This window comes from Carassius auratus, unplaced genomic scaffold (assembly GCF_003368295.1).
Source record: "Carassius auratus strain Wakin unplaced genomic scaffold, ASM336829v1 scaf_tig00033206, whole genome shotgun sequence".
In the NCBI taxonomy this organism is placed as follows: domain Eukaryota; kingdom Metazoa; phylum Chordata; class Actinopteri; order Cypriniformes; family Cyprinidae; genus Carassius; species Carassius auratus.
The window spans coordinates 47,603-74,842 of NW_020526059.1; the positions used below are offsets into that span (position 1 = coordinate 47,603).

Genomic DNA, 27,240 nt, shown 5'->3' on the forward strand with positions numbered 1-27,240 from the left:
ATACTATATGGACTGACATGTTGGTGATGTAAATTATGACTTTTTTTTAGCTGTCCCTTTAAAGCTACGCATTAGAATTAAAAACCCATTGATCTGGCAAGTCATACTTTTTTTCCAGCTATATAGAAAAGTAGGAAACAAACAGCTTGTTACTGACAAAACAAAACAGAGAAAAAAATCGGACTAATCTGATCTTGGATCATTTTCTAGAGTCTAAACAGATCTTATCTGATCTAACGGGGCTGATTAACGTTCCACACTAACATGCTTTATGAGTGTTGGATCAGGTCAGTACTGTTGATCTATCCCAGCAGACTATAAAGTGACTCTCAGCTGTGATCCAAAGTCTCTGGCTGAAGTCCAAGATGAGCCCATCCTGAACGGAGATCCGAGAAAAGCCTGAAAGTGGGACAGACCCCTGCACATTGGGTTGCTCACTTACGTCCTCCCTGCTCTTGTGAGAAGGAGGTCATTCACACCTTGCAGTGCTCAATCATGAGGAGCAGCCGTGCCTGGCCCAAATAAAGCGATACATTCCCCGAGCAGAGAGGTAATGTAGCACACAACCTGACAGGCGAGTAGAGACTCTGAGATCTGCTGTGGGAGGGAAACAGCTGTGGGCTACAGCAACACTGACAGCCCATTTAAAACATATAGGGCTAATAGCTTGAAGTCAACTTCAAAAGTGACCCTATTTACTTCTGAAAAGCATGCTCATTGTGAGCATTTTATTGTTGCATGCTCTTGCAAAGCAAAAAATTATGTCATAATCTTTTATTTAAAAAAATAACAATTCTGCTGAGATCACTTTGGACCACACATGCTAATGTTAAACAATAGTCAAAAAGCTATTTTCACAAATAACTACTCAGTTTGGCTCAGCTCTGGAAGTAACGCCTAAGATTCAATAAATTATTAAAGTATAAAAGGCTCCTTTTTTTGTAATATTCAGTTCACTCTCAAATATACAGAGACATAGTTTCAGCAAGGATGCATTAGTTTGATTTTTTTTTTTTTACCTTTTTATTCATCAAATAATCCTTAAGCAGCACAACTGTTTTCATCATTGATAATAACAAGCAATTACGTTGTTTTACCCTCTCTTGGCAACAACACATCATCTTCTAGCTGAGCAACCATTTCAGTCCTCTCTTTCTAAATATATCCCTTTAAACCCCCCAAAACCTGAGACAAAAGAGGTGTTTAGTGAATACCGGAGACAGGGTCTGGGAGGCTTTTTGTTTGGACAGCTGTGATAAAACACATGCAAGTCATTCTTGAGGAGCACATTCTTGTTGGATGTGTCTAATGAGAATTGTGCAGGAGGTGACTGGCTTATCAGAGCCTCAGCAATGTCAAGAATGAGGATATTGTTTAAATACAAATACTTTATGTTGGGAATGCCAAGTGAAGCTCAGATATCATGAGACTTGCACATCTATAGGCTACATGTGAGTTTATTATGTGACTATTATGTGTTCCAATTAAAGGCACATGAAAGCTCTCTGAGGGTCTGTGGGATAAACACACATTGAGATGTTGGAAAACAGCATTGCCGCCTCTAGCTAAAAAAAAAAGAAAGAAAAAATACCAAATGGCAACTGAAGCTAATCTTCGTTTGTTGATGGACTTATTAGTTGAGTCGTTGTGAATATTTCTGTTTCAGTCGTAGAAAAAAAATCACCTCGGTTCATTGGTTTCAATTCAACAGTAGGTTCAAATGTTTAGAAAACTCCGTAGCACCCCCTGGTGGATCATTCAAGAGGACGTTAAAAGAGTGCTCGTGTAAACTAGATTCAATAAACGTGCTATACTGTAAATTACTTAAGTCATAAACAATCTCTAATCAATAATATTTTTTTACATTTCATGTAATCGCCTATTAAAAATTCCTGCATTGTGAATGAAAGCGGAAGGATCTGCAGATGAGAACAACCAGACATCCTTGTCATTCCCAGAATTTCCAGACAAGTGTGTAACTTTCCCATCTGAACTGAACTATTATTCACTTATTTTAGGGAAGTTATAGTTAAATCACATGTAAACTCAGTGGCAGTGCCGTTTCTGGCTAAATAAAGATGATATTGTGGTTGGTCTATATTTTTATATCTGCAGACTTCACAGCACCTTGAGAAATCCAAATTTAGGGTGGTTTCAGAATGGTACATTGTCACAAACTACTGTTACATCCCATAGGCAGAATAAGTGCCACTTGAAGATTATGAGGGATAAGAAAATATATAAAATTCTTGCTTTTCAAATTGGATTTAGCTATAGTTTAAAAAACGAAGATTCCAAATAGAAATATTTGTAGTGATGTGATAGAACTACTTTTGATTCTCCAAAGAACCTTTCAGTGAACAGCAAACTTAAAAGAACCATTGTGTGTTATGATCATTAAGAGCTAAAGAAACCTTTTTACCACTTTAAGGAAACTTTTGTGCAATGGACAGGTTCATTGGATATTAAAGGTTCTTCAAGGAGCTATCATTGCCACAAAATAAACTTTATTTTCAAGAGTGTTGTGTAGGGTACTAATTCTTTTAGATCACTTTGAATAGATTTGACACAAATCCATCCTGTTAAAAAAAATACTAAATCGTTTTTATATTTCATTAATTGCTCCAAGAGTCGCCATCATTAAAAATAATAGATTTTAAGAATTTCATAATTGTTGATTTTCCATTATATACAAATATAAATGGTTGTTTATCATCAAAATTGCCTTTATATATATATCCTGGCCTGCTGTGATGATGCAGGCTTTGTCCACTAGATGAAGACAACGTTACACTTTGTGCATGCTGAAACAAAGTTGTTTCCAAATTAAAATCGATCTATTCATGTGTTAAAAACTGATGGAGAAGACAAAGAATTCAATACTCTTGTCATTTTAAACCATGCCAAAACAAGTCATTTATTGTACATTTCAAACTCTTGAGGCTTTTAAACTATTATTGAATTTTCTGAAAGCTTTTTTATTTGTCCTTTTCTACTCGTGTAAATATAAATGAGTAATAGTAATCTAGTTACATACCCACACACTGGACAAAAGAAAGGTCCATCTTTGTCTATAACAACAAAAAAGGCATAAACAACAAAAAACATTTTGTTTTGTAAACCATGACCCACAGAAAAATGTCAAACTGTGTTACGTCTACCTGTAACAGTGGACACAGACACAGCACAACACTTCAAATGTGCAAAAATCACATTGTTGCTGTGAATGGGTCAGGGTTTGGTCATCCAGATGTTAAACAGAAATTATATGAAACATTAAGGTTTTGATATATGCGTTTCTTCAGAACTAACGGCTCCAAATCAAATTTCCTTTCTTTAGATTGATAATGAAGAACTAGTCTTGTCTGTCACATCAGCACTGATGAGCAAGGTGTGATGTCATTTCAGAAGTTACAAATGATTTATACATTACTTAGTTGCTTGTCATTTCTCATAAAACTGTATAAAAGACAGCCTTTCTTTTATTCATTAAGGTTGATGAGTGGTACATCAATACAAATATTAACTAGTTTCTGTACAACATTTACAATGAGTGAAAAATGCTACAACACAAAGAGAACAGAAAGATATAAAAGTTCCTCTAGAACCGATCAGATTAATAGTTATTGAAACAACCGAAACATTAACTGTTACATTCCAAATAAAGGGCAGAAACAGAAAGAGATTAAGACCATGCAAGGAAACAGATTCAGTATAATTTGTGCAACAAAGCAAAACTAGTTTGTGACAATCGAGCATGTAGTAGTATTGGCTCCTTTCCCAAACTACACAAGAATTGAAAACACTGATTCACATAGTAGTTGACTAGCTAAATCTGGAAAGTGGTAATATGGGAATACAGAATAGTGTGGCATGGCGATACATTCATGAGATGTACACTTCAAGCACTTTTATTAAATGTGCAGCTTCCTTTACCCATGGCTCTGATGTACAATATCGTCCAAGTGACCAAGACCAAAAAAACAATGAAGTTTAAGATCAGTAAGATTCACTATTTTTGAAAGAAGTCTTTTTTTCTCACCAAGGCTACATTTATTTTTATTAACAATACAGTTTCCAGTCTTCAGTGTGACATGATCCCCCAGAGATCTTTCTAATATGCTGATTTTCTTCTCAAGTAACATTTCTTAATATTTGGAGGATTCTTCATTAATGGTTTAAAAAGCAGAATAGATTTAAATCAAACTCACTTGTAACATTATAAATGTCTTTACTGTCACTATTGATCAATATAATGCATCTATGCTGAATACATTTGTTTAAAATAAATCTTACTGACCTCAAACTTTTTAACGGTTATATATATATATATATATATATATATATATATATATATATATATATATATATATATATATATATATATACCTTTTTATATATGGATTTGCATATGTTTTTTTATTTCAGACAATGCATTGTTCTAGTACAGACACTGACCCTGATCTAAATGTTTAAAGCAGACTGTATTATGACCATCATTTGGGGGACTTTTATAGTTCTTGTTCAACAAGAAGACATAATTATATCATAATCATTTACCTCTCATTCATCATTTATAACATCCATCTCTTCCTTAAACTTCAGCGGACCATTTCATCCAAACATCTAAGAAAAATAAACCTTTCTTTTTTGACATTTTCAATCGAGTTGTCTTTCTATACGTATATACTATATTGTATAACTGTGTCGGCTGTACTCACTTAGTTCACCTGTGCTTCTCTACAGAAAGGAAGCTGATAGTACTGTAAGCACAGACCCGTTAGTTAGTTAGTTAGTTAGTTAGAAGCTGTAAGATCATTTCAGCCAGACTAAAAGCATCAGCCATTAACAGCAGTGTTGGGATCTTGGGATGGACTGGCATTTTATTATTGTTTCAACAGCAGACCACAATGTATGTTGGCAGAGAACATTCAAAAGAAGTCCCCTTATCTGCTGATTATTTCAGTATGTCTTCCCGTTGCCCAGTCCATTGATTAAAACTGAAAGAAATTCTTGAGGGCTGATTAAATGCTTAAATAATATTAACAAACCCCACACATGCCATAGGGTGCATGTAAAGCTCTCCTACACGGTGTGATATTTAATATAAGTGTACTTGTTTTGTTCATGTGTAGAATACAACACTGAGTTGTACATACTCAGAGGTAGTGTGTATATAACTGAGAGTGAAAAGTACACTTCTACTCTAGTTTCTAGTTTCAGCACATGTTTTTGTCAGTTCTACAGCCTAAACGCTCAGCGTGATGACATGAATAGTGAGGGAGACCGTGACCCATGTGTGAGACGGAGCACACGAGAAACATGACCTTTTGCTCTGTAAATACATGATGACTTGGTGTAAGGGGGCAGATGCGGTGCATTTCACACCCCTGGCCAGAAGGGGGAGCTCTCTGCCGAGTGTGAGTCCTCTATCCGCTCTCAGGAGCCTAATGCTTGATCTCTAAAATGGAGGGGTTGTGGTCGAGGATAGCCAGGATGATCTTGTCCATGTACTGCCTTAAACGGAAGTTGATCTCCTCTTGTTCTTTCAAAGCATCAACCAGCTGAAAGATTGACCAAATGAGAGACAGACTTTTATTTAAAGCTAAAGGACGTTTCCTGAGTCCCTCTAGATTCGAACATCTTCTAATGCTCTTAATGTAAATGAAAAATGCCAACAAAACATAAAAACACATATTATGTACAGAATCATTCAGTAGTCAATTATAGGCTACCTAAAGCAGTAATTATTTTAATAAAACTTGCCTGTCAAAGTCAGTACTATATAACTTGAGAAAATGGAGAAATATGGCTGTGGCTTCACTTTTGGCAGTAAGGTAGTAAAACGACAATACCCAAACTGTAATGCACAGGGAGAGGGGACTAATATGCCGTCCCTCGACGGGACCAGGTTCAGTATTCTTTATGTCTCTGTACACTGTGAATGTTGTTCTCACCTCATCTCTGGAGGCATTGTCGATCTCTGCTGCCAGTGACTGGGCCTTGGTGTGACATGCGAACAGGTTTTTGGCCTCGTAAAGACTGAGGCTGAGAATCTGTCCGTTCAGATCATCGTTCTGGTCTCTGAGTTTATGGTTTTCCTGTTAGAATTTTAAACACATCAGTGTGCAAATCATACTGAATGCAAGCAGGTAAACAGTATGTGTACATAATATCTAGCAGTGGTTCTCGCTAGGGGGCCTCAGCACACTTCCAACAGAGCCACAAAATGGCTTGACTTGAATTAAAATAAGCTCAAATCAAGGTATGCTTTAATCAGCTCTAATTTTAAAGTGTGATTTCCAGGCCTGGAAATGTCAGAAATGTCTTCTAATTATCTAAGATTTTTTGTTTTCCTTAAATTTCTGTTTGTGATTTGAAACATCTAATCTCATAATTACAAAAGAAAAGACTGGTATTATGTTAATTCACTGGTCATAAAAAGTGTGAACCCTGATATATGTGAAGTTCTTGAAATGGCTAGAATTGTGGAATGTATTGTATTGGATGCAATTAATTATAATTATTTTATTTATAAATATTTTATGTTTATTGTATTAACTCTTTGCACTGTACCTGCTTAAGCCGCTTTACTTCATGCTCCAGTTCGATCTCTCGAGTCTTGGCGTTGTACTCGGACAGTCCTGCGGCGCTGCGTCCACGGCCGGGCTTCTCAGTCTCCAGTTTGAAGAGCTGCAAGTGCTCCAGTTCACGCCGCAGGTCCTCAATCAGCTACATGCACATGTGGATTGTGTGAGAGGTCTGGAGATTTATGTTTATGTGTATAATTGTGATTACAATGACACTGTGCTACCTCCTGCATGGCCTCTCGCTCCTTCTGAAACTCATGTCTGTTCTGCCAAAGTTTATCCATCATTTTCCTGTACAGATCCATCTCATCCTTCAAACGCAGGCTTGTGTCTTCCAGTTTATCTGTCATACGCTGCTTCTCCTGTGCACAAATATACATAGTGAGCAGAGATGTATAGTAACGAAGTAGAACTACTTCACTACTGTACTTAAGTACTAAAAGGCGGTATCTGTACTTTACTAGAGTATTATTTTTTTTCTCCTACTTCCACTTTTACTTCGGTACATATTTTCGCTGAGTTTAATACTTTTACTCCGATATTTTTTTATGTGCTGCATCGTTACTCGTTACAATTATAATAATGTTACGAATCATTCCATTACAAACCACTACCAGAACTGTAGATGAGAGGTTTGATGAAGCTGGCACATCATTGAGCGAAGGAAGCGAGACTGCGCGTGCTGACTGAACTGCTGTGAAGAGAGAGATGAACACCGAGCCGAGCCAGATAATGACTCGTTCACGAGTCAAGAACCGGTTGCATCGGTTTTCGGATGACCAGCAGTGTTGGGCAAGTTACTTTTAAAAAGTAATTAGTTACAGTTACTAGTTACTTCTTCCAAAAAGTAACTAAATTAGTTACTCAGTTACAAATTTTAAAACTAACTAGTTACTTAAGAAAGTAACTATTGCGTTACTTTCAAGTAAAATTTAATTTTAAATGCTCAAATGTGACCTCACCTCTACCCCTCTTTAAAGGAACTTAAAATACATGTGCATGTTCAATTATTTATGATAAATCTGAATATTATAATGAAATGGACACTTAATACAATACATTATTAACAGAAACATGAAACATTGTACACACATCTGAAGTGAGACTAGCCTCCAATCAAATGCCATGTATGTATATATTATGTTTATATAGTGGATCAATGCAAATAACACGATAGATTTTTGGGAACTTTTGATATTTCCTTTTATTGTTTCTTTAAATTCTTGAAGGAAAAAGTAATGTATATACTTCTATTTAGAGAAGGCTACTGTTGGATTATTTGGGCTCGTCGCCATACCTGTCTCTCGTTGACTGACTAGCTTGTGTTGTTTGTTCCTTGTGTGTCTTGTCCTGTCCGACTATGCGTTATGATGGGTTGTTCGCAATTCATGAGCGTTAGTGATGATGGGTCGTTCGCGAATGAGCGTTAGTGATGATGGATTGACTCGTTCGCGAATGAGCTTTTGATGAGTCGTTCGCGATTCGCGAATGAGCCGACTCTAAGAGCCGGCTCTTTTAGTTGAACTTCGGGAGCTGGCTCGCATATCTGAAGAGCCGACTCTATTTTTTCAAATTTAGCCTATAGAAATTAAATAATTATGTAATAAAAATTGAAATATTATACTCAAAGTCATTTAAAGAGCCGTTTGTGAGCCAAAGAGCCGGTAACCCCAGAGTGCAGTCTGGACGATGGGGCGGGGCGACACTTCGAGGCGGAGCGACACGTGTCGCCCCGCCCATATTTGTTTTCCCCGCCTTTGACATTTTCCTCCGAGCCAGCAGGGGGCAGTTTGCGTTGAAACAAACAGAACGGTGGCAACTACAGCAGCAGAGTAATAACGCTATTCCGTTGATTGCTTGAGGTGAGTAAAGGTGGTTGTGTAAATATCTTATAATATGAAATGCGATGTTCGATCATTTATTTATCCATGGTACGTTCAATTTGAATAATTATTGTTAATAATTGTTATAAATTGCTCATTTTATTGTTCTTTGTGGATTGTAACAGTACACTCTGTACATGGCTTTAGTTCATAGGTTCGATTTTACAGAGGTATGGCATCACATTTGTCAAGTTATTTGAACAGACATGCATGATTTTTGTGTGTATATTATTATTATTATTATTTTACAGGATGACATGATCAGGAGGTGGTGGTGTTCTGTTCTCCTGGACAGCTTTACTCCCCAAATGTATGTAGCTGTTTGAATGTTGCTACATGAAACATTACTCTGTACTATATCTAGCAATATACCTACCTCTTGACATTTGTTCTTTTAGAGCTCAACCACTGAGGAGAACTTCACCATTCACCATGTCTTCAGGCAGAGTCCAGCAAAGCAGGTTATTTGTGCACATACATTCATTAAGAACTAATAATTACATATGTGTGTACATGCAGAGGTATTTTAGTTATTACAGCTACATAGTTGTTCAGATGTGAAATTGGTATTATGTACAAGTACTATATTGGTCAATACTGTGGATTATTTAATATATAACTATCAGTTAACATCAGCATCAAAGACATTTAAAAACATTTCAGCTTAATTCATTTTCAGACAGCAGCAAGTTTTTTAAATAACTTCTGTTTGCGATCTAATGTGGATTTTGTTCACCATATAAGATAGAAATATTTATATTCAATGTAAAAGATCTTCATGTGGATCATGCATACAAATATATACAAATATCTCACTGGATTATTACAATTAATGGCAAAATGAATGTGTGGAAATGTAAACTAATATATCCTACTGACACACAACAGCAAAATATATAAATAATTGGCTTAAAACAGTTTTTTTTCAATGTGAAAATACTAACACTACTACTTCTGCACAGTACTGTATATATTAACATTTTATTAGTGTTATTATAAAAGAATGAGTATGCAGTTGTGACAACAATCTATAGAGTTTTTAATGAGAGTTTGTTTAAAGCAAGGTTGTCTGTATTCAGTGTTTATATAATGTTTAATAACTTTTATATACATGTATAAATAAACCTATGTATGTTTTTGATTCAACAGCTTCCACTGGAAATCCTCAGGGAAGTTATTTTGTCGGCGGGTGACTCTGCATATTTGACACTTTCTCTGGTTTGCAGATGGTTTAGGGATGTGCTCCGAAGTTTTTCGGAAAGCGGCACAGTTTGCCTGGCTAGAGAGTAAGATTTCCCCGTTTAATGCTCATTCTCCAATTGAATTTTGTAGTAGAAGGCTGTTAAACTTTTTTTGTATTATTATTATTATTATCTTTCATGTATTTTGTCTTTACACTATAAGTTGTCGAGAGGAGCCAGCTGAGGTGGCTCGGGCATCTATTTCGGATGCCTCCTGGACGCCTTCCCAGGGAGGTGTTCCAGGCACGTCTCACCGGGAGGAGGCCCCGGGGAAGACCTAGGACACGCTGGAGGGACTATGTCTCCCGGCTGGCCTGGGAACGCCTCGGGGTCCCCCCGGAAGAGCTGGAGGAAGTGGCTAGGGAGAGGGAAGTCTGGGCGTCTCTGCTTAGACTGTTGCCCCCGCGACCCGGCCCCGGATAAGCGGAAGATGATGGATGATGGATGGACTATAAGTTGTGGCCAACTGGAAGAATTGTCCTCCTGTCTCCTGACCGGAACGAGTTCAGACGGATGTACAGCATCAGGGAACACTTGCAGTGCAGAGCCCTTTTCAAGTTTAACCCAGGGTACAGGGAAGAGACCGGCGTGGTGATCTTCTGGGCTTTTGTTTACACAGGATTTTGTTCCAAGGACTGTTTTTTTTTTTTTTTTTTTTTTTTGCGGCATGAAACACATTTGTGTGTTAAGTTCATTGAAGGGAAATAGAGAATGGGCTGAGATCAACTGGTTTTGATTATTAATTGATGTAATTTAAAGTTAAACTTTGCACTGTATAATGTTTTAATAAAAAAGCTATGGAAAACACGTGCATGACAACAGGTTTCAGTCATTTACATCAGTCTATCATTCTTTAAGGTTTCTCATATTTGATGATAACATGATTTGCTATGCATTGCTCATAATGGATTCTTAGTGTAGCTGTGACAGGATTGTGAGGATTAATGAGGTTTTCAGTAGTGCAGTTCAGAAAACAAATAACAGAAAGTAACAAGTCTTTTTGGGCAAGTTCTTTAGAACCTGTATTGTTCCTTCCTTGCAAAAAGTAACCATGGATTTATTGTAGTAAAAATATTTGTTGGCACATTAATTACTGTGAGCTGTAATTATAAAAACACCATAGTTTTACTATAGTTACTGTAGCAGAACCATAGTAAATTTTCGTAGGGGCCAAGGGAATGTTCAGAATATTATTGGTGACGTTCAGAGACTGGTGACAATTTGTTACACACACGACACACACACACACACACATATATATATATATATACACACACACATATATATATATGTATGTATATATTATTTGAATATATAAATCAAGGTACTCCATGACTATCTACGTAACCATACTTCGCATAATATTGCCGTGTCATTTTCAAACCAGCGAGTAATGCCGAGGTAGCGTCTACACTACAGCCATTGAGGGAGTAGACCATTTATTTTTATTCTGTTCGTCGTAATCCAAAACTCTTTGTATTTATACGGGATGTTGTGGAAATGCAACAATAAATGCAAAAACACAACATGTATATTCACTTTTTAATTTTATTAAAAGTTTATTCATCTTAGTGTCTATTTCCGCATTCCAATCCTGCTAATAGCGTCATAATTCTCTATACCAATAAGCTGTAAAATCGTCACTCATCTGTACACCAATAAGCTCATCTTAATCATAAACCAATAACCGCTGAGGTGGGCGGGGCGACACGTGTCGCTCCGCCCCAACGTGTCGCCCCGCCCCATCGTCCAGACTGCACTCTGGGATACTTGGCTCTTTTCAGTGAGCTGAGTCAAAAGAGCCGAATTCCCATCTATGCGTGCTTTCGAACACCCGCCCAACTCTACCTCTGATTGGCTTACAATGAAATTTTACTCTACCTCAGCCAATCGTCAGCATTTATGCGCTTGTCTCGTGCTCTGTCCACTAACCAAGGAAGAACAGTAAAAAAAAGTATTTGCCTCTCGCTCAGAGATCTAGTTGGTCTGATGAAAAAAAAGAACAGCTTCATCATCAGTTATAGTAACGCGCCGCATTTTTTGGCAGTAACGGTAACGGCGTTATTTAGATGAGAAGAGTAATCAATTAGATTACTCGTTACTGGAAAAAGTAATGCCGTTAGTAACGCCGTTATTTATAACGCCGTTATTCCCATCACTGATGACCAGTAACGTTAGTTCTTTCTGACAGTTCGATTCAATAAACCAGTTGAAGAAAACAGTTCACCGATTCTTTTGCGCTCGATGCAATGGCGTCATTGGCGTTGACTGCACATGGGCTCATAACATTAACACAGAATCAGTTCAGAATCAATCACCAAAAGAATCAGTTCGGTTCCAGACGCTCTGTGTGTCGGTTTGCTTCACGCTAAATCACACATGCGCAGTATCATCAGCTCCTCGGTTCACGAATCGGACAGAAACGGTTCTTGACTCGTGAACGAGTCATTATCTGGCTCGGCTCGGTGTTCATCTTCAGTTCTCTCTTCACATCAGTTCAGTCAGTGTACTGTTTGAGTCAATGAATTACTCCGGGATATTGGTTTGTTTTAACTCAGAGGGAATGTCAGACACATTAAACAAGTTAACAGCTTAATTCATCTGTGGATTAATGCGTATTGGAGACGCGAACTGTTTAAAACGATTCAGTTCGATTTGGTGAACTGGTTCAAAAAGATCCGGTTACATCGAATGATTCGTTCGCGAACCAGATATCACAAACTGCTTTGTTTTAAACTGTCTTACAACAGACACGGAAGAGAAGACAATGCTGAATAAAGTCTAGTTTTTGCTATTTTTGGACCAAAATGTATTTTCGATGCTTCAAAAAATTCTAAATGACCCTCTGATGTCTTACGGGTTTGAAACAACATGAGGGTAAGTTATTAATGACATCATTTTGCAAATTGGGCTAACTAACCCTAGTAAATGTTTTTTGTTTACAAGAAGTTACAGTCAAAGGAATTGTGATTGTCCTTTAGGTTAATCATTTGAAATAGTAAAAACAATATGTTCAAACTTTTGACTACTTTCTTTAATAGCTACATAACACAATACTTCTACTTTTACTTTCAGTACTTGAGTAGTAAATTTTAAAATAGACTACTTGCAATACTTAAGTACAAAAAATGTTGAATACTTTAGTACTTCTACTTAAGTGTGGTGCTTAAAGAGCACTTCTACTTCTACTCAAGTCACTTTTTTGATAGAGCACTTGTACTTTTACTCAAGTATGGTTCTCTAGTACTTTATACATCTCTGATAGTGAGTGACTAAAATCTCTACCATGAAATGAGGAATCGGTCGACCACTATAAGGATGTAGTTATTCTGTCTAAAATCCTTCTAGTGTCTACAGCAAGACATTACTGATTTCAAATAAACCCATACCCACATATTTCTCAACATCATCTCATAAATGACTGCTAATTAAATTTGTAAAAACTAACATCACATTTTTTGACAACTGCTTACATTTACTAAAGATGACAGGCCGTGTTTTCAATCACTTTGAGAACAGTTTACCTTTGCTTAGAACAAAACCCATGTCATTCCAAATGTATATTGACTTTTTTATAATTATCATTTATTTCTGAGTGTATGGATGTAAAGTGTGTATTTAAATGTGCATTTTATGGACTCCCAGAGATGGATTATTTTTCTAAAAATATTCATTTGTGTCCCACAGGAGAAAGACTAAAGACATCTAGGATGGCATGAAGATGAGTAAATGGTAAATTATTTTTGGGTGGAGTACCAATTTAAGGCATTGTAGATATAACAGTAATAGTTCTTGAAAAGCTGCTTTGAAACAATGTTTATTATAAAAACACTATACTAATAAAAATGACTTAATCTTTTTTTTTTTTTTTTTGTAATTAAGACAAGTCAGTTCACTTGGCAGCTAGTTTGGACCCCAATGCAGCTGGGATTTTTTTTCTTTTTTTTTTTTTTTTTCTTTTTTTTTTTTTTTAAGTAGGCAATAGGCTTACAAGTATATGACTCTCAGTCTCATCCACTTAAAAAATCTTTGAAAACCTTGTGTCAACTTTGTATTTAATGTTTCACTGCATTTCCTATCAGCAATAAAATCTGACAACAATTTCACCATAAATGTAGCTTTAGCTGATTTGTAACGTAACAAAAAAAAATGCATTTTCAGCCTAGTCCACTAGAGGACCTTTACTTTTTTAGCTAAATCAGACAATGACCTAGTTTTGTAGCTTTATGGAAAGTCCTGCAGTTGCTGGACAATGCTTCACTCCATCTCAGAGATCAAAGCCTCACAGACTCTGCGTCTAAATACAGGGCTGCTAATGTCATGCAGGCAGGAGCTTTCACACTCATTACACTAGCGAATGCAAGCAGTATGAAAGAGTGTGCTGTTAACACTCACAAGCTCCAGGGATTTCACTGCCTGCTTCAGTGCACTCTAAGAAATAAAGGTACTAAAGCTGTCATTTAAAAAGCTGTCAAGCATTTCAAACGGTACACTTTTGTACCTTTTAGGTATTAATATATATACTTTAGGTACTAATATGTCCCCTTTAAGTTACCAATATGGACTCTTTAGGTATAATGGTGTGCCTTTTAAAAAGACAACTTCTGAACTTCTGAGTCTAAAGTCAGAAGTAATAGTCTGAAAATGGGTGCATTAACGTGTTTCAGTGAGACTTTAAGTGCAAGAGAGTGCAAGATATTGCTATATTTTCATGTGATGTGGGTTGTGTGGTTGTGGTGATGGTCAAGGGATTTCTACTCAAGAGCTTGAGATTTGATGCATATCTGACCTGGTCCAGTTTCTCAGTTTGAGACTTGAGTCTGCACACATTAACTTTCATCTCTGCGTTCTCCTCTTCTAGCTGCTGGACCCTGTGGGGTGAAATCATCCATTATAAAGTAGTATGCCACATGCTGCCCTTCTAAAATGCTCTTGAAACCTCATGTTTTTGTGAGTTTCCTGATTAGGTACCTGTTGCTAAGCATTTCAATCTCAGTACTCTTGTCTCTCTCCATCTTACTGTAGGCCTCTCTGTGTCTCTTCAGCTCCTCCTCTAAACCTTGCTCCGCACGCGTCTCCTGATCTTTGATCTGCTCCTCCAGCTCATGTACCCTGATGGGAAAACATGTACAAACACATACAGACATCAGAAAACATACTGTATAAAACATGCCCACATCACCGAGAAATCATGTATGTGACAAAGGATTAATAGAGCATAAACATTAATACTGTGAAATAATAAATAATAATAACTAATAAATTAAATGCAATGTATTCCTGTGATGCAAAGCTGCATTTTTAGTAGCCATTAATGCAGTCTTCAGTGTCACATGAATATGCTGATTTGCTACTCAAGAAACATTTATTAATAATAATATTATTTTTAATGTTGAAAACAGTTGTGTTGTGTTATCAAGACGCACTTTATTATTTCTTTTGTAAAATTCTAAATGTCTTTAATGTAACTTAAGATCAACTTAATTGATTCTCGCTGAATAAAAGTATGAATTTCTTTTCAAAAAAGTTTTATTTACCCCAAACATTTGAATAGTAGTAGAATTACAAATAAAGTAATAAATAATAAATCAGCCATGTACATAATTACATTAGATTGATCACTATACTGTACTGTGTCTGTAACTAATAGTCAGCTCTCTTTACCTGTGAACTAGTTGTGTGTTTTCCTGTTTAAGTTTGGACTTCAAATCTCCATTAGCCAGACTGTCATTCTCAAGCTCTGTTATCTTCTTTTCCAAATAACTCACCTGCAGTAGAAATACAGAAGAACTAAATATAATACACATTTCATATAGACAACATTCTCTGAACTGAATCATATTCACAGGAAAACAACAATATTGCAGTGGCCTTAAAAAGTACATCCAAAGCATTTTAATTTTATGCATTAAGCCTAAGCAATTTACAGGGTGTACAGTGACCACATTATTGTGCTTCCAGGACCTTCTCGGTGATGTCAATGTCACAGGAGTCGATGCTGTCTCTGAACAGGTCCTCTGTGCTGCCCTGACTGCTGCTGAAGTTACTGTGGTGGAAGAGCTGTCTGTGGGACACACAGAGAAACTGTTACTGATCATTCTTCTCTCTGAACAGCTGGTGACTTTCGCTGCATCCGAAGTTAAATACTGATGTACTATATAGTGGACAAAACATACATGCAAAAAAATAAATAAATAAATGTTCAAATTTATAGTATTTAAAAAAACAAAAGGCAAAAAGTAGCCTGATGACTTCTACTGAGAATTCTGGAGTGTGCATTTGAGGGCAGTTTACTATCCCATGAGGCCATGGGAGAGGATTTATGAATGGCAGTGGAGTGGAGGTCATGTGACAGGATGGAGGCTGTAGTATATCCAAATTTAATTCATAAAAATATTAATAGTATATATATGCTATATAGAACATTCTTTTTTACAGTGAAAAAGTAAGTTCAATTTCAAAAGTAGCACCTACTCAGTATGTGATTTCACACACACTGATAGTCAGGCAACGGGTTTTAATCCAGCGCTTTGTAATCTCATATTCTACAGATCCTGTGAAAATAACAAAGACGAGAGACTTACCGACCAAAGGCTGTACTGGAAATTTTCCTGTTTGGGCTGTAAAAAGAAACGGAAAGAAATCCCTGTATTAAAACATTATAAAATACCATGCTGTTCAAATCCAGTTTAATGGAGAGAGACAGAGAGAGAGAGAGAGAGAGAGAGAGAGAGAGAGACAGACAGACAGACAGGCAGACAGATTTTTAGCACCTAACTAATTAGTAACTAATTACAAATTCACTACTGCCCCAAGTGGCCAAGATCATGTACTGCAGTCAGTTTGTCCTAGGTCATGAGATTACACTGATAATCAGACAGGTCTGGAGGACCTCAGTAAAAATAGAATACCTGCACTCTAATTATAAACCTGTGTTTATGTAACTGTGTGACCCAGGTCACTCTTTAAAGGCCTCCTCTCATTACATCCCACAGGTCTGAACTCAAACAGCACGCTGAAAATACAAGTCAGCTCTGTCTCCTGTCCTCATATCTAATCCAACCCAGCTATCACAGCACTGACGAAACACATTTAAGTACAACAACAACAACAAAGCCAGACAATCTGCAAACCAAGGGAGATGAGGACGAATACACTCACAGAATGCACACACAAGCCCTCTAAAGGGCAGGTACAAATAGTTGTTCATGGGCTGTCCTGATAAAGTAGCTGGTACAAAATAACATTTTCTGATGGCTTTCACACTAAACAGTCCTTCAACAGCAGATCTCTCTTCAAGTTTACCTAGTGTTATTTTTTAAATATACAATAATACTTAATTTGTACAATAACCCAAATGTTTGCTGATCATTACAGAGAAGTCCATAGTGGTGCTGCTGATCATGTCTTGCATGAATGCATTTTAACTTCAGCAGAGTATGCACTGGAGGATTTGGCCAAAAATGCCAGCGGATTAATAGCTAAAGGCCAAAGAATGCCACATGATCCAACTTCCCCATCACACCTATTCAGCCAGAGACAAGGAAATCACACAGCTTTTTACTGAACAGCGTCTCTTGCTCGGTTCCAAAAGGTAGCCACTTTATTATGCTGCCACCTTGTTTTATTATGATTTATAATAATAAAAATGAAAAGGCACTGCATCAATCTCGGTGAAAAAAAAAGAATCCATTGTGGCAGAAGGAGTGATGTAGCTAAATATACACATATTTCATTCAATACTGAAAAGTATAAATAAATGAAAAAGTATATAAAAAGTATATAAAAATAAACTGCGTCCCAAATGATGCACTTATGCACTATGCAATTTTATAAGGTTACTTTGTCATTAAGAATCAGGGCCCTATTTTAATGATAGAAATGCAAAGTGTAAAGCACACGGCGCAGGTGCACTCAGGGCATGTCCAAATTTTTTTGCTATTTTAACAACGGAAAAACGGTTGGCGCGCACGGGCGCATGATCTAAACGGGTTGTCCCTATTCTCTTAATGAGTAATGGTCGTTTTTGGGCGTAACGTGAAATAAACCAATCAGAGTCTCATCTTCAATTCCCTTTAAGAGCCAGTTGTGTTCGTGCCATGACAGATTTGCTATTTACACGGTGGAATCTGGCAAGCGCAACGCGACAGAACGCGTCTCGGAGATGAAACGGAGCTGCTCGTGTGCGAGCACATAGAAAGCCTAATTCTGATACGTGCAATGACTATCCATTATGACATGTAGGAATTTATATATTTAATTAGCCTACGAAAAATTATTATGCATTGTAATCCTTTAATGTTTAATATTTGTCATGTTTGTGTGCTGCTGTGCGTCCCTGTGTTTAATAAGCAGCGTGTACGGGCATTGCGCCTATACTAACATGCTCTTTAAATAACAAAGAAAAAACATTGTGCCAGACTTTAGACCAGGTTTGAGTTGGTCTATGGCTCAGTCTATGTTCAATTATCATTGCACCAGCAATGCGCCTGAACACACCTCTTTATTAGACCAGCACGCCCATGGGCGAACAAATGAGCACAAATGCATTTGCTAATTAAACAACGTGACGCTGGACGGGAAAATGCGAATGGCTTCGGACTGAAACTAGCAAACACACTTGCACTGCGCCTTGCGTCGCATTGCACCGGGTGTTTGATAGGGCCCTCAGAGTCTGGTAGCCCCTCCCCCTTCACAATGAAATTAAAGATGCAACAGTTGAGTGCATACTCAAGTGTACCATACTTTCAAACTTTAGAAAGCATTTATTCTCCTGGTAGTTAGCGGTTTTGGTTTATACCTTATAACTCTTAAACAAAGACTTTTGGAAAATGAATATTAAAAAAATGAATAGTGCAATTACTTTCAGAACCAAGGCTGCTGAAAAAGTGTGCAGATACTGTTATGCAATTTAAGTCAATTGTCTGTCTCTATACTGCTGAAATAACTTGTGTAGTCCCAGGATGGTTCAGATGCTGTCTTAGAAGGCAGCTGTCTGCCTACAATAGCAAGCATCTCACTAGGTTTTAAGATAAGGATCTATGTCTGCAGTATCGTGTCTGCTGCAGAGGTGGAAACCTTATAATCCCACGATGCTTTAAATCTTGTTACAGATGAAAGATTGCAGTGTCATTCTCCTGAAGTGCCAAATTTGTTAGGTGTCCACATAATAATAAAAGGATTATTTTATCAAATTCCACCACACACGCCCACTTAAACACCCCAGGCTTTTCTTGAGGGGCTCAGTTTCCCCTCACTGTCTGATAACATTCAGGAAGATTAGTAAACCCTTGACTGGAACATTGTTGCTTTGGTAACAGTTCCTCTGATGAAACCGTCTCTCGAGAAAGCTTATGACAGACCGGGGTGATTAAAGAGACCCATAAAAATATATCTAGCTTTACCTACAGTTAACATAAAGAATCCTCTCAGAAGTGTAGTGCTATGCCATTTAATATGAACTATAGATGCTGCAAAGTTAAGGGAACTAAATATATATATATATAATAGATGTATATAATAAGCAAGTACACAATGAATCCATTTCGTCCCCTTGGAGTTATAAGGTTCTGTCTGCATTCCGAGTAATTTTGAGACATTGAGCTTCAAAGTTTTTGCATTCCATTTGACTGTGTGGATAGAACCTTATTGTTTTTTTAATAAAAATCACATAATATAAATAAGTTGTCACAGAATAACAATATGGGAATAACTCAATTTAGACAAAAATGTCAGATAGAATCTTATAATTGCAAGGGGGCGATTTTCCAAACTGTGTTTTTAGCTTGTCCTGAATCACTAGGGTGCACCTATAATAAGTGTTTATATTCAGACTATTTTAGATTGCTTCGGGGGTACCGCGGCGGAGTAACCCAGTACCTTTGTGATTCTCCATAGACATAAACAGAGAGAAGTAGTTCCGGCTACAATGTTCTTCCGCAAGACAAAAGCAGTTCTGTTTATTAACCGCTAGAGCGTCAAAAGTTACCAACTGCAGCTTTAAGACGGAGGAATAAGGCCTATATCTTAATCAATCCTCAATAAAAAAAACATACACATAAAAATATTTGGGTGTAATCAAAAATGGTTTATTTTTACATTTTACAATGCTTGCGTATGTTTATGCTTACGGAGTGCTGCAGGAATGAGCACATGATTAAAGCTTTTTTAAGGGATTTTGTTTAAATGTTGGAAATAAGGTCCGCGGTTATCAGAAGCATATTTCCACGTTTTATTCTACAACATACAATACACCAATAAGAATGTGATTTATTACATTTTTGTTCTGAAGTTTTTATGTGTCTTGAAAAAAAGGCTGTTGCTAACATTTAGCTAAATGGGACTTTTGGGTGACATTAAACATCATCATGCCAAACAGGAAAACTCATCTTCGCACTAATCTGAATGTATTGTGTTCAAACCTTTACTCTTGCAAACTAACTCCAGCCTTACAACTTGAGTTTGGAGTTTAAAATAAAAGAGTGTTTTCATAAGCTTAGTGATGGTGACTTAATGAATAACTTTTAACTTCTACCGACAGTATTTAGGCTTCAAAATCATAAAAGCTTTGTCATTTTATCTTGATGAACAAAATGTACATGTACAAGAATCAAACTTTTGTTAGTCACAGAGATTATTTTCTGCAATAATCGAAAAGCCAATGGAAAAATCCGACTGGCTTTATGTTGTGGGAACCAGTGTTATGCTAAACTGTTATACTTCTATATTGCATAACAAAAATACTATACATCATCCCTGTAGCTCTCCATTAGAGTAACATGCTATTATATTAGCAACATGCTCATCTCAAACTCTGTCGCCTCTTACCTGTTAGCTTTGAGGTTCTTGAGTCTTGCCTCTAGGTCATTGAGCAGGTTGACTTTCTTGCAGCACTGAGAGCAGTAAACATCCAGAAGCTCGCTGTTGTACAGGTGCCTGATCTTCTGAGGGGTCTGACCCGCACTGCAAACACCATCAAGTGTTGAACAACACTGGCAGTAGAAGCATTCAGATTGTACTTGCTCACTTAATTTAATAATATGAAATGGCAAGATATTTCACATTTTGCGTGGTTGGAAAAGAATGTATATTCTATATATGTTATTGATTTCATGATAGGATTATGCTTGATTCAGTCAGAATCACACAGAGCAAATGAGAACAGCTAAAAATACAAAACTCCCACTGTGATGCCAAAAGCATTTCATAATTATTGGCTGTTGTGATTTTATGTTTAACAATTGATTGAGTTGATTAATGGCTGTCAAAAGCATCAATGGAAGAGAGTGTATTTGTGTCAGAATTATAACTACTATGCAGTAATAAAAGTCTTAGTAAATATTATGAAAATATATCTGTCGTAATCCAAAAATATGAAATTAAATTCTGAAATTGTGCAAACATTTTATTTTGACCAGAAAGAACATTTTAAGCACATGCAAATGACCATTGACATAATGCACTTTTTTATTTTTACTTTATTTTTTTGTGCTTATGTCTTGGGTAAGGATGTGCTTAATTGCCATGAAAATAATAATTAAGCAAAATATAATTTCTTTTTTTTATTTTTACTTGTTTTTGCTTCCCCTTTTTCATGTTTGGTTTCATGCTATTCCCCCTTATTCATCCATGCAATCAACTGAAACATACAGAACAACCCCATATGTCAGGATTTGATGTGAGAGGTGTGCTAAAGTCAGTTAGTTAACCTGGAGGGCAGAGAGGAGCCCAAGTCAGAGAAACCATTGGTGCGTGTGTCATCATCAGGGATGGGGCTGCTGGGAGTGAAGTCCACATCTTCTCCCTCTCCATAGTCCTCAAACTGCTCCTCCACTGAGATCACTGAAGCGGCTGCTGACGACACCATCTGACCACAGCTGAAACCAAACCCACACCGCTCACTTTAACTCTCACAGTTCATTCATTTGATTAAATGTTAAAAACTTCTGACTTCTTAAGCTCAAATAATGCGAAAACAGCAACAACAGAAAACCTAATCATTAATGATGCTGACTTGTTTCCACGCAGAAAGAGTCCTCCCAGTCCTCCTCCTTTCTCATCATGACGTCCTCCTTCAGAAGATTCGGACCCTGCCCCGCTGTCTCCTGCACTGTCCATGTCTGCCTCCTGCACGTCCCGTCCGCCCATTGCGTCCTCATCAGAATAGAGCTGGCACTCTGGGTACGGCCGCGTACACACAATGATCGGGGGTCCCAGACGCCCCTCCCCGTGCTGCAAACAGATATCATGCAAAAGCTGTTGAATAAAGTCATACTGCTGAAAAATCAAAATGTAACATCAAAACTAGACCAGATTACTCTCTGACTCACTATGTGGTCTCTTCACACACACAACTTGGTGAGGTGACATGAGAACTCAAGAAGACCTTTCTCAGAGGGACACAAAAGATAATGGGTCAGAGGTTATGGAAACTTTGCTCATTAACCCCATAAGACACAACGGACGCCAAGACAGGACAAAGGTCATCACGGTGAACTGGTGTGACTGACGAATAGTGAGTGTAAAGAGAAGAAAAGGCCGAGGATTTAGATTGCATGATTGCATGACAGAAATAGTGCTCTCAAAGTGAAATAAGATTTAAATAATCTCCAGTTTACACCACCATTTCTCCGACTCTCACAAGGTTTGACTGTTTTTTTTTTTTTTGCATCCATTCTGTCCTACAACAGCTGCAGTTCAAAATATTAATTTAGTTATTAAAATTCACGTCACATCTCAATGGCAGGAGGACAATGGGAATCAGCTGATGTTGCCCAGTGGCTCATTGTTATTTGCACAGACAGAGCAAAATAATTATCACTATAAGAGATTGTTAAAATGCCAGTCAGTTTGATATTTTATCCTAATTTAACATAATGCTTATGTGTAAACAAACACTCAAATGGCCTTATAGGCTCCCTATAGAACAGCTTTAGATCTTAAAATCTTTACTGCTCTCTCTATATTACTACTGCTTGATTAGCACAGGAATGTAAGAGTCAGCTGCTCTACTCTCCTTTGATCCCTTACGCTTTATGCTAAGCCTTTACCATATTTTTTTACCTCTTCCTCATTTTTCTTTCCTCAATAATATACAGTACAACATATTTGAAAAATATATATATTTCCTTCAATCACAAACTCAGCCTTTTCCTAAAGCATTTGGTTCATATCTGAGTGTATGTCAGTGAGAGCAGCAGTGTGTTTCTGAAGTGACCCCCTCACATTCACACCTCAGTGGGTCCGTTACCCTCCTTTGTAGGTCACACATGAAAATGAAAACGACACACTGAATTAAACAAAACTTGAAAATAGATTGATGAAATAGTATTTTCTTCTAAAACATCTACTCAAATAATATTTATTACAACTTATACTGATTAAGGAAATCTGCAGTGTAGAACCAACATGTCTCGCATATAACCAACCAAACAAATATATATTATATATATATACATACACACACAGTCTTTAAACTAGTCCTTTGCAATTATTAAAAAGGGCTTGAGGAATAAAGCTTCTAGTCTGTCCGGTCTGATCTGAGAATACGCCTACGAAAAGGAGATGTATCGGTCAGCTTCAGGATTGAACATCTTAGGTCTAGTCACAAATCTGAGGAAAACTTTGATTCTTCCCACATGGCTGGATCTTTGGAGATAAGAGCGGAGGAGCAGATTACTGATGAGCGATATCTGCATAGTCTTAATGTGAAGCTTTGACAGCAAAATAGAGGTCCTCCCTGCTGAGCAGCGACTGATGAATGCAGCCCTATCAGATCCCCTCCGACTGCAGTAATGTAAGAGGAGAAGCAGGGGTCTCCTGCAGTGAGAGCCCAGATAAATGAGCTAGAAACTAAGACCCCTTTTGGTCCAAACCGACCTGAATCTGCCAGCCCCCCTTAGACAGCACCGTCTGGAATGCCTAGACTTAACATTCATTATTTAACCTCTTCTACTGACAGACTGCTTTTAATGTTAGGCATGCATTAATACACATACCATTTTTTAAACCAAGAAACATAATACTAAATAGAGTTATATGTATTTCACTGATGAAAGCAGTTATAATAAACTGGTACTATAATTTCACTCAACTCTGTGTATATGGTGTAGTGACTTGATTTTATGTGGCTGATTAACTTACGATTCATATTACGGACACATTTTCTTTAAAAGAAATACCAATGAAGGGAAGCTTCACTTTAATGCAGTTGTTGTAAGTTAGACTTTTACTGATCAAAACTACAGGTATCAGAATAGTATTTTCATGTTACAACTGAGAATCAAAGCAGGGTCAGTTTGCAGATTTTGCTGTCTGCAGATTTTAAGGTTAAGACAATGGACTAATACTGTCATGCTGCAGTACTGCTGACCCACCCGTACCTTCAGCGTTTCATGCAATGTTGCTGAGTACAGACTAAGTTGCATCAAAATAAATCTGGGATGCTAAGAGCTCAAATACACCCACCAGTGTGTCCACAGTGCTCACAGTGGGCTGATTTGGAGGGATGATCATCATTAAAAGCCAGAGATTCTGTTCTGGAATATGTAGCCAGGTATTGATTCAAACACATAGTGATGTCCAGGCCGTGTCAAAGCAGCTGTATTCTTGCAGAGTGTAAGTGGGATTCTGTCGATGGTTACTGTGCAATCAACAGACACTTTTATGTCATTACTGACCGAAAGCAATATTATTTTATTACTTGGCTTAAAGGGACAGTCCAATAATTAAAGTTCTGTATTTGAGAGAGTGAATTAAATGAAATGGTCAGAAAGTACACTACCATTTCAAAGTATGGGGTCAGTTCGTTTTTTAAGGAATAATTTATTTTATTCAGCAAGAAATTTCTACTACAAATAAATGCAGTTATCTTGAACTTTCAGATCATCATAGAAATCTGAAAAAAAGGGATAGCGGTTTCCACAAAAATGTTAAGCATCACAGCTGTTTTAAGCATTGATAATAATAAAGAAATGTTTCATGAGCAGAAAATCTACAAATTGGAATGATTTTGCATTTAATGCTTATGACCTGGCTGCTGAAAATTCAGCTTTGCAATCACAATAAATTACATTTTTTGAAATATATTCCGATAGAAATTGGTTATTAATAATATATTCACAATCACAACATTATGGTTTTCTGTATTTTTGTATCAAATACATGCAGCCTCGCTAAGCATAAGATACTTTTTTTCAAAAGCATAAAAGCAATCCAACCCCAGATTTTTGAATGGTAATGGACAAAACTTGATTAATGCGACACTATTTCCTTGTCTCTGAGCATGCCTGAAAACATTAAAATGCACAACATGTCCCAAAGCACTCAGATCTATAAATAATAGAGAAGTTTTGTCTGTGAAGTCTAGGAGAAGATGTGTGATGGTGGAATGCACCTAGATGTCTCACTCACATACATTATTAGATTATTCTCCTCAGTGAAAACAGTGCAAATTTTCTCTGCAAATCTGGAGACGATCAGCACTTCTATACAGATCTGCCACCTTAAGATGACAGCAACCCACACAAACAAACAAACAAACAAACACAACACTCAGTCAGTTCTGGCTAGCGTCCAAAGTGCACCATCATATTCACAGCCTTTCAAGTTCAGCTCACAAGAAATGTCAAGTGTGCACATGAACATGACAGAAAAGCCTCTCAAAGACAACAGCGATCCCCACCACACACAGTAGCTGCTGCTTTTAGGGATTTCTCAGGTAACAAACCACTTCAAACAAACATTTTGGACCACCTGATTCCCTGCCTCAAAGCAATATGTACTAAGAGTTTAAACCCTGTATCTTGAAATAGCTTTACCTTTAAAATGACTGTTTTTGCTAAATGCTAGTTTTGGCTAGTGACCCTAATGCACCTGTAAACTAGCTAGCTAAGATCAAAACAACAGAAACATGCTAGTGACTGACATTCAAGCTGGGTGCTCATTTTTGTATCCACTCCGTTTGGCTGGTTTTGATTGAGATCTCAGTGGAAATGCGGCTGGATAGCTGGCCATCTCGCTGCCTACACAGTCAGCAGACAAAAGGCAGAGTGGATTTAGCAGGAGCCATGAGTCATAATCCAGCTCTCGGGGCTCTAAAACTGTCGGCCGCCCTTCCCTGGACGGTACCAAAGCGAAACACCTTTGAACTCTTTATTGACCTTGAAAACGGCAACCCAACAAACACAGAGAAAGGTCATCCAGAGCCGCAGTTACACAATCAACACTGCAGGGGCATTTGGCTTAGCAAATTACCGTATTATTATTTTAGAGCATGTGTAGGCATCCATTTGAAAGCAAGACATGTTGAGACAAGTGGAAATTTGGTTCTTAATTTATTTGCTCTAACATCCAGGCACAATCATAGAAGTGTACCACTGACTTCAAAAGGTCGGTCACAAAATGTTCATCCACTCCTCTCCCTTGGCAGAGCAACAGTCTGGATGCACCACATTATTGAGTGTCCAAACTGCTATTAACCTCTTGTCCCAACTATAACACTGAATTATATCTTTTGCTGGGCTTTGCATTATGACGTCTATGAAATGGTAGTACAGATAGTGCCCTTGGTCCAGCACAGATTCTCTGCTGCCCATGCAATAATCAGGCCTGATACAGCATTTCATAACAGATGGAGATCTAAAGCTGTCAGACCAGCTGATAAATGACTAATCTTAAATGCAGTAGACAAGAGAACTGGATTGACTTATGTACAGTACCTATTTATACCGCATCAGCTTATACTGTTTAAGAGTGGATGACATTAAACCAAGCAAAAGTTAGAATAAAAATGATAAAACTCCAGAAAAAAATGCTCACTATAGATTTATTTTACTTCTTATTGAGCAAGGACACATTAAACTGATCAAAAGAGACATTTAGAATTTTACAAAAGAATTTCGTAATAAATAGTATTTCAAATAAATTCAGTTCTTTTTAACATTCTATTCATTAAATGATACTTTCCACAAAAATATTAAGTAGAACAATAGTTTTCCACATTGATGATAATAATAAGAAACGCTTCTTAAGCATCAGATCAGCACATTAGAATGATTTCTGAAGGATCATGTGACACTAAAGACTGGAAGCTGCTGGAAATCTAGCTTTGTCATCAGAGGCATAAATGACATTTTTAAATATTTTCAAATAGTTAATTTAGCCTGTACCAATATTTCAGAATAATGCTGCGAGTTATAAAAACCTAGACAGAGCTTGTGCTGACATCCAATACACTAATGCATTATATGATAAAATTATGCATAATTTAAGACATTTTATTATTTTAAATATGTATGACCACTTTGACAGATAAAAACAATGTTATTTCAACCACACATATGCTGTGTTTAGAGCAGATTCGTGACTAACTGTCCTCCGCAGCAAGGGAACAGGGCTTTGTATTGACTAAACTTTGTCTACAAAGAACATTTATCAGCATATAGCTGACAAGCTCTCAGCAGTAAAACTTAAGAAGCCAGTGACATTTTGGCAAAGCAAACCAAAAGAGAAACTGGGGAAGGAATT

At 37.2% G+C, this 27,240-nt stretch overlaps 1 protein-coding gene across 3 annotated transcripts in view; it reads right to left on the reverse strand.

Annotated features, from left to right (window-relative positions):
• Nucleotides 1–4,410: 4,410 nt before the first annotated feature.
• LOC113081123 (rab11 family-interacting protein 4A) overlaps nt 4,411–27,240 on the reverse strand; it is a 44,773-nt gene continuing 21,943 nt past the window's right edge. The window contains exons 4-15 of one of the 3 annotated variants that reach the window (XM_026253161.1): nt 21,707–21,945; nt 21,423–21,590; nt 20,542–20,676; nt 16,299–16,334; nt 15,679–15,778; nt 15,379–15,482; nt 14,686–14,826; nt 14,504–14,585; nt 6,815–6,952; nt 6,577–6,732; nt 5,958–6,101; nt 4,411–5,564 (exon numbers count right to left, since the gene is read on the reverse strand). In XM_026253161.1, coding sequence (XP_026108946.1) covers nt 5,448–5,564; nt 5,958–6,101; nt 6,577–6,732; nt 6,815–6,952; nt 14,504–14,585; nt 14,686–14,826; nt 15,379–15,482; nt 15,679–15,778; nt 16,299–16,334; nt 20,542–20,676; nt 21,423–21,590; nt 21,707–21,945 — 1,560 coding nt within the window. In that variant the 3' untranslated portion in view covers nt 4,411–5,447. The remainder of the gene's footprint in view (nt 5,565–5,957; nt 6,102–6,576; nt 6,733–6,814; nt 6,953–14,503; nt 14,586–14,685; nt 14,827–15,378; nt 15,483–15,678; nt 15,779–16,298; nt 16,335–20,541; nt 20,677–21,422; nt 21,591–21,706; nt 21,946–27,240) is intronic. The other 2 variants (XM_026253162.1, XM_026253163.1) reach the window with 2 other exon arrangements.